The following is an 8,232-nucleotide window of genomic DNA, read 5'->3' as shown; positions in this document are numbered from 1 at the left end:
TGGGGGCTGAGAAGTGCCGTTTCCTTCTCCATCTGCAATTCTGCCCGGCTGGTTGGTTGGGTTTTGTTGTTCTTTTTCCTCTCTGAAGCCGTTCTGCTCTCTGTTCTCCAGGAGGAGCCGGAGATGGAGCCCCGTCCCCCCGCCTGGCCGCTGCTCTGCCTGCTGCTGCTCTGCCCGCCCTCCTGCCCAGGTGAGCCCGGAGCTCTCTCTTTTTGCTGTGTTTTTTTCCCTATTCCTTCTTCTCCCGTCCTTTCTACCGCTCCTCTCCCCGCTCCCAACCCCGCACCGGCCGCGATGCGGTGCCGCCGCGCTTTGCTGTGACCTTTCCAGGCGATGACCTCCAGCGCGGGGCCCGGCTCCATTGCTCCCGGCCGTTCATCCATCCCCCTCCGCAGCCACACGCGGGAATTAGGGACGTGAAGAGGCACGTTGCTTCCAACCCTTTGCCAGCATCCCGGGAGAGGCGCATCGCCCCCGGCGTTGCAGCGAATGGGAGGAGGGCAGCTCGGCAGGGAGCTCTCTTTAAAACTCAAACCTTGTTTTTATGGCTGCCCCCCTTCACCCCCCCCCCCCCCATCCCCCTCTCCATCTTGTCCTTGCTCCTCACTGCTCAACTGTTGAGCTCCAGCAAAGTGGGGCTGCACCCCGTGCTGCTCACTTAGGGCAGCTCTGGTTCCCCTCGGGTTCCCTGTGGCTCCTCCTGCCCTCCCGTGGCTGGTGGCCCCATCGGTCCTGGAGGAGAGTGCTGTGAGAAGGCAGGGTCGGTGTTTACCCCGTTGTTTCCCTTCCCCTTATGGGAATAGGAAGTTTCTTGGCCCACCAGGAACAAAGCCCTGCGTTGGGTGCTGCTTTCAAGGATGTTTCATTTCTAGAGTGTTTCAGTGTCATTAATCTTGAGGGATAGTGCAGAGGAGCTGGGCTCCTTCTGGCCTGCTGTTGTCTGTGGCTTTTTAGGGGACGGAGCAAACTTTACAGGGCAAAAGTGATGCACCTCCCCAGTGGGCACTGTGCCTGTTTAGCTCTGTCCAGACCCCACATCTCCCCCTGCAGTGAGCTGCACACCCTGAGCAGAACTGTGCCTTTCCAGGCCCACTGGAGACCTCTTCCCTTGCAGCTCTCCGTCGGTGCAGAGCTGAGTGTGAACTCCAACAGAAAGCAAATGCTTTTGACACAGCACTGCTTGCTTTCCTAATTGCCTGCCCGCAGCTGGGGAGCGTTGGCCCCGAGCTTTGTGCTCCGAGCTGCTCAAAGCCAAAGGAGGTTTTGGCTGCAAGTACTGCCCCAGTGAAGCCACTGTGATTTCCTGCTATGATAATGGCTGAAGCAGAGCTGTTGAGCTTCACCAAGTGTGACCCCAAAGGGACAACACCTTTTTTTTTTTTTTCCATTGGGACAAAAAGTTCCATCCTGGCCCCCAAAGGGGCACAGAGTGCTGGATCTCCAGTTGGTTGGAGAACTGCTTTGTCTGGCTGATGGCGCGGGCGTGCAAACCTTGTTTCCCATGTGGGTTTTTAGCAGGGACCGTCCTGCCCCTCAATCCAGCTGTGCTGCAGAGGAGCTGGCAGGGGCAGTGCTGCTGCAGGAAGCAAAGGGGGAAAGGGGAGATCCTGCAGGATATCTCCCTGTAGGGCAAAGAGCCCTCTGCAAAATCTCGGCCGCTCGCTTTCTGCATGAGCTTTGCTCACTGAAGGGCTTCAGCTTCCTGCAGCCTCCCTCACTTGGTTGTGGGGCTTCGGCCACACAGCTGAATTTCTGCTACTGCTGTAAGAGTGCAGCCTGCAAATGATGGCTGTGCGTGATCTGATGTCACCAGTGTCAAATATAGCCCCTACTATCGCCCTGCTTGGGTAATCATCCCGGGGTCTCTTATCCTCCAAAATGCTGCTTCCAGGCTCTTTTTATAGCCAGCACCTGTTTGTTTCCCCACAGCCTCCCTGTGCAGGTGAAATTCCATTGGGATTATTTTGGGGTGCTGCGCAGTGCCCGCATGCCGACGGCCAGCTGCACGCCCTGCTCCATCCCAGAACTCCTTCCTTGGTGCCTTCAGAAGGAAAGCTATTTTTACCGGCCCTAAGCATGCAGGCACCTTCTCCTGAATTAAACCCCGGCCTCTTGCAATCTGTTCGGTATCAGATACTTCAAAAGGTGGAAATAGAGCAAAAAAAAATGTGTCACCGAGATGGAAAACTCGTGGGGATGGTGCATGCTATGAGCTGGGTGAGAACGAGGAAGGAGAGAGGTCTGCATGGTGCAAGGGGAAGCTGGCTGCAGGGCAAGGGCAGAAGGGAGGAAATTGGGTTGCAACTTTGCATTTCTCGGCTTGCAGGGGGTTTTCATGCAACTTCCCCTTTGTGCTTTCCCATTGTAGGGGGGTGGGGGCTTGGCAGTGCTGGGATTGGGAGCAGGTTGTGCCCTGGGAGATGTTCCCAGAGGGGTGTCGGGGTGTTCCTGGTTTGGGATCACCGGGCTGTGCAGGGATGGCTGTGTGGTTGTTATCCAGGAGGTGCAGTGGGGCCGGTTAAGCCAGCGTGGTGCCAATGCTGTGTTCTGTGGCTGAAGCTCGTGTATAACAGATTTCCTGCAAATCCTGAATGTAGCAATCTGAAAAAAGTGCTGGGCAAGCAGATCTGTGGGAAAAAATCTCTAAATTAGCACATGAAAGAAGAAAAAAATAGCCAAAAGCTGCGAGACTGTTTGGAGCCGTGTGATGACGGAGCCCCAGAGCTGCCAGCATGGAGATGCCAGTGCTGGGGGCCAGCAGGAGCCCTGGCAGCCCCAACCAGGGATGTGCTTTCTGAATGAGGAGTGCCCACACCCCAGCCCCGCTCCAAAGCCCCCAGACCCCAAAGCTGGAGTTCTTCCTCCCCTCCAGGCACGGCGCGTGCCTCGCCGGGAGCGCAACAGATGGAGAGAGGGAGGATGCAGAGGGAATGTGTGGATTGGAGCGAGCTGTGCTCAGTGGGGCTGCACTGGGCTCCTGCGGCGTGATGGGTGCTGTGGGTGCCCAAGGGAATGGGGTGCAGGTGCACACTGCTCTGCTGCAAAGCCAGTTTTCTGCAGGGTTGTAGTTGGGAACAGGGAGAGAAGCGCTCATCACGCCGTGCCGAGGGGGCCCAGCTCTTCCTGCAGCGTTGACCTTTCCTGTGTTGCAACACCTCATGCTAGTTTGTGGGCTTTGTTTGCTGGACCTGGTGTGGTGAGAGGTCAGCAAAGCAGCTGCTCTGGGTGCATAAAGGGGCTGAGGGTCTTCCCTGGAGGCAGTGGGTCCCCGTGCCCAGAGCAGCCCTGTCCCCGTGTGGGGCAAGTGATGCTTTATGACTTCCTCTCTGCGTTGCTCAACTGCTCTTGCAAAAAGCCTGTGGGCAGTGGAGGAGCTCAGGAGGGGCTCACCAGCTGAGCTGGCTGTGCCATGCGCTGCTTGTGCCCAGGGCTCTGCTTTGGGGCTGCTCCCCAAATGTGGGTGTCACCCCAAAAGTCAGCTCCAGTTGCAGAAGCCCACACGGTCACTGCTCTGATGGAAAGCAACAGCTCAGCCTATTGCTCAGGTGGGACAGTTGGTGTTTCCACCTTTATCTTGTGGCACAGGTTTGGTTCAGTGCCACGTGTTGGCTTAGTGGCTTCCAAAGGGAAGCCCCAAGGTCCAAAGCTCGTGGCTGTGCTGGGGTACAGCTGCACCAATCTGTGTTGGGGACCTCCTGGTGCAGGAGAGCCGGGTGCAGCTGTGGCCCTCTATGCAAAGGGCCAGTGAGCAGGCTGTGGGGCTGCAGCTGCACCACAATGCATGCATGGCCCTGCCTTGGTGTGTGCATGCTCCCAGCGCTGGCAGCTGCAGCAGGAGCTCCCTGCTCAAACGCAATGGTCTCTGCACAGCCGTGGCACCGTTCCCACGCACTGCTTGCCATCTCCAGAGTGGTAGCGTGGTCATGTCAGCTCTCAGCAGTGGATTTCTCCTAGGCTCCGGGAGGCTCAGGAAAGGTGCAATGCTCCCATCGGGGCACGAGGCGGAGGCACAGCGCTGCAGCTGCAGCCACCGTGCCTCCAGGGCACGGCTTTCCTCTGCCGGCGGCGAAGGGAACGGCATCGGCTGCGGCTGAGAGCTGCGCGCTGCTGGCACGGGTCGGGGCTGGGGAACCGGGGAGATTCAGTGCAGAAAAAGCGGTGTTGCATCTGTGTCTGAGAGGAGAGCTTGGTTTTCAGTGTGGTGCAGCGTGTGCCCTTGTTTCCTCGTGACATTCCTTGTTTTTCTCCCCACAGAGGGATGTGTTGGAGGCGGTGGGCTTGGATATCTGTGTTTTGGGCGCACTGAGCGTGGCACACGGGGGTCATCTGTACTGAGGGCACTGGGCTCACAGCTCCATCCTGGTGCTGGGCTCAGGACCCTCCTGCAGCTGGGAGGGGCTGAAGGGGGTCCTGCTTTGTCCCCAGGTGTGGGTGCCCAGAAGGATCCGGACTTCAAGCTGCAGCAGCCCCAGGGCCAGGTGGTGGTGATCAAAGGGGAGATACTGACCCTGAACTGCACAGTGTCTGCATTTCATCCTATTGGCCCCGTGAAGTGGCTGAAGGGCTGGGGCAGCAGCAATCAGACCATTTATGATCAGAAAGGCTCCTCCCCACGTCTGATGAGAGCAGTCAATGGATCCGGCACAGACTTCACCATCAGCATCAGGGATGTTCGTCTTGAGGATGCTGGCACCTATTACTGTGTGAAGTTTAGAAAAGTCATCTTTGGAGATGAGCTGTTTAAGAGTGGTGGGGGCACGGAGGTGTTGGTGCACGGTGAGTGGATTCCCAGCCTGTCCTGGTGGGCTCTCCTCTGGGGCTGGGATGGGCAGGATGCTCCCTGATGGGCCAATGCTTCTCCCACAGCCAGACCCTCCGAGCTGACCGTGTCAGGGCCGAGTCGCCGAGCGGAGCCAGGGCAGTCGGTGTCCTTCACCTGCAGTGCCAGAGGGTTCTTCCCCCGTGACATCCAGGTGCAATGGCTCAAGAACAACGTTCCAGTTCAGGCTGTGCTGCCCCACATCACCTCAGAGCAGTCACATTCCTCCTACAACATGTCCAGCACCGTACAGGTGACGTTGACCAAGGACGACGTGCGCTCACAGCTCACCTGCCAGGTGCAGCACAGCACGTTGGCAGCCCCACTGAGGAGGACGTACGCGCTGGGCCAGGCCCTGCGAGGTGAGGCTCACAGCCCCGGGGCTGGGGCAGGGCTGAGCCGTGGGCTCAGGGACGCCGGCTCCAGGCGCTGCTTCTCTTCCCAGTTCCCCCCAGCGTGTCTGTGGTCGCTGCACCGCCGGGCGCCGTGGAGGTGAACAAGACGGTGACCTTCAGCTGCCGCGTGCAGGGCTTCTACCCGGGAGCTGTGAACGTCACCTGGCTGGAGAACGGGACGGGGCTGAACGCGGGGAGCACCACGCAGCCAGCAGAGACCCCCCAGGGCTTGTTTGAGCTGAACAGCACGGTGATGGTGCAGGCGGTGGAGGAGAAGCGCGGCTCCAGCTTCACCTGCCGGGTGGTGCATGAGGACCAGGAGCCCGTCTCCAGCACGGGCACCATGCAGGTGGCTGTCCCAACCCCAGAGATAATCGACAGCAGTTCCATCGGAGACAGCAGTGCGTGAGAGCTGCAGGGTGCATGTGGGGAGGGGTGGATGGGAGGTCACCCCCGGGACAAGCTCAGAATCCCACCAGAGTGTGGGTTAAGGTCTTTGTACTGAGGGTGCTGCTGGATGTGCCCCTCAGTGTGTGCAGTGTCACCACGCTGCCCCTGGGGCTTTCAGGTCCACAGTGACAATTCTCACATGAGGTTCCTATTGTAGAAAGTCTCATCTATGTGGCTGTGGGAGTGGTGTGCACTGTGCTGGCGCTGCTGGTGATTGCAGTTCTCTACCTCATTCGGACAAAGCAGAGCAAGGGTAAGGATAAATAAACTGTGTGCGTGGCATGGGGGGGAGCTGCTGAAATGAAGTCAAAGTTCTGAGAAATGCAGCATGTAGGCTGGCATGCCTGGGGAGGTGGGGGTTCTCTGAACTGTTTCCTTCCTAAACTATTTCTCCCCTGTCAGGTAAGAGCTCTCCGTCTGCCAGGTGAGTGTACATCTCTGTGCTTTGCATCTGACCCTCCCCCCCCAATTTACTCCATCACATGAGAAGAGATACATGGTGCACCTGACCCCTTGTTTCCCCTTGCAGGTTACACGAACCAGAGAAGAGCAGCGGAGCCACCACCACCCAGGTGTGTCACCAACCTCGGGGACTGGGGTGGGGAGCAGCCCCCAACTATGGGACTGGAGTGTGGAGAGGCTGTGCACAGAGTGTCTCAGTGTCTCCACACTGTGGCCAAAGGGAGGAGGAGCTGCAGTACTTCCCAGCATCATTTCTGCCTTTGCCTTCTCTCCTCCTCCTCCCGGGAATGCCTGGCTTTAGGACTGGAAGCAGTTGCACCATAGGCACGAGGCAGTTTGTGGGGTGGTTTTGCATTTGGTGACGTGGCTGCGTGCTGTGGGATGGACCCAGCGCTGCTGCATGGGCAGCGCAATGCGCAGGCAGTGTCGGCGCTTCGGAGAACATTTTGGCACGGGTGGGAAGGGAACTCACTGTGCACTTTGCAAAACAAAACCCTTTGGTGTCTCACCCAGGAGTCTGATCCCAACAACCTGACCTACGCCGACCTGAATTTTGCCAAAGAGAAGAAGAAGAGCATCCGCCGCATCGTCGAGCTGAGCCAGCAGTCGGAGTACGCCTGCATCCAGGGCAGCAATAGCAGCAGCCAGCCGGCTGCCAGCAGCGACAACCTGACCTACGCCGACCTGGACATGGTGCACCTCAGCAAGGCACCCCGGCGGCCCGCCCCACGCCCCGAGGAGAGCAGCTCTGAGTATGCCAGTGTCCAGATCCAGAGGCAGTGAGCGGGGCTGGGGCTCACGGGGGTCCTGGTCCTCCCCTTCAGCTCACAGAGGAGCTTTCTCAGCAGCGCCGATGGCCATGGTACCCGTGTTCCGGGCTGGGAGTGCGGCCTTCAGCACTGTGCCTGCTCCTGGGGGTTGACTTGTGTTTGCAGACTTGTGGGATGGCTTGAGGGCTCCTTACCTTTGGGATTCCCAAAACCCTTGGCTGTGGGGACCCCTGAGTTGTGCACTGGGTTTGCTCACAGAACCCGAGGATGCGTCGCTGGAGAGCACTGCAGTGCATCGGGGTCCAGGATGGTGCCTCCAGACCAGGGGCTCCCACCTGCCTTTGGGGGCTCTGCTGTGTGGAAAACGAACTCTGGCTTTAAAGGAACGATGTCAGTGTCCACCTCTCTTTCCAAGTGTCTCTTCCACAGGCTCCTGCACTGATGCCAATAGGACTGGGGGGCTGCAGGAGGCGAGCTGCAGCCATATTGGCTTTGCCCCTTTACCAAGCATCCTCCTCCTCTGCACAGCCCAGAGATCTGTGCCCTGGGCTTGCACAAAGCACGCAGCCCCCTCCAGCCAGGCAACCCTGTGTGTTTGGGGCCACAGTGAGCCCCCCTGCCGGGCACAGCCCCGTACCCCTCAGTAACGTTTAACATGTTCTAAATGTTTGCCATGTAAGTCCTAATTTCTAGAGCTCAACCCCAATGTTTCACGTGTTGTACGTGGGTGTACTGCTGTGTACGTTGCACTATAGGGTAAGATGTGCAAAATGAAGAACAAGGCCTCCGTAAAAACCCTGGAAACCCCATAGAGCTTCTGTCTGACATGCACCCCCTGCTTGGATGTGGGCTGGGGGCACCAGCAGCTCCCTGCAGCAATGACTGGAGGGGGACATACATATCTTCTATGTGTCCCCTGCCCCAGGCCCCCCACTTCCCCATCACGTATGGGACCAGTGTGGGGTGGGGAAGCCCTGGCATTGCTTTGGGATCTGCGAGACTGCCTGTACTGACCGTGATTTTTTCTTCTCTTTTTTTTTTTTTCTTGTTGCTTGCAAGATATTTTTATAATAAAAGTGGAAAGTCCTGTGTGTTGGTGGCTTTTGGGGCTGTCGCTGTGTCACCTGCCTGTGTGGTGGGGGGCTGGCAGCTCGTGTTGTGTTCTTGAAGGGGGGTCATCCAGTGCAGCCCCAGTGCTGCAGCAAAGGAAAGAGGAGGAAGAGAGCAGCCTGGAGGTGATGCTGAGGTTGGGTGGTCAATGCTGGATCCCCAGGTATGCATCCCCCAACAGCTTAGTGTGCCTGCAGCCTGGGGCAGTGAGGCTATGGAGAAGTTC

At 58.2% G+C, this 8,232-nt stretch overlaps 1 protein-coding gene across 1 annotated transcript; it reads left to right on the top strand.

Moving 5' to 3' along the window:
• The first annotated feature begins 6 nt into the window (after positions 1-6).
• On the top strand, positions 7-7,983 carry LOC122191165 (tyrosine-protein phosphatase non-receptor type substrate 1-like). Its single transcript, XM_042891367.1, has 8 exons — positions 7-190; positions 4,426-4,776; positions 4,867-5,181; positions 5,265-5,615; positions 5,822-5,917; positions 6,067-6,088; positions 6,194-6,236; positions 6,640-7,983. Exons 1-8 carry the CDS (start codon positions 124-126, stop codon positions 6,907-6,909), a joined length of 1,515 nt encoding a protein of 504 aa, XP_042747301.1. The 5' UTR covers positions 7-123; the 3' UTR covers positions 6,910-7,983.
• Positions 7,984-8,232: the final 249 nt, after the last annotated feature.

The sequence above is a fragment of the Lagopus leucura genome, unplaced genomic scaffold, assembly GCF_019238085.1.
Source record: "Lagopus leucura isolate 7727_CA_CO unplaced genomic scaffold, USGS_WTPT01 130-6_obj-0_obj, whole genome shotgun sequence".
In the NCBI taxonomy this organism is placed as follows: Eukaryota; Metazoa; Chordata; class Aves; order Galliformes; family Phasianidae; genus Lagopus; species Lagopus leucura.
This window is presented reverse-complemented; position numbering and strand designations above follow the sequence as displayed.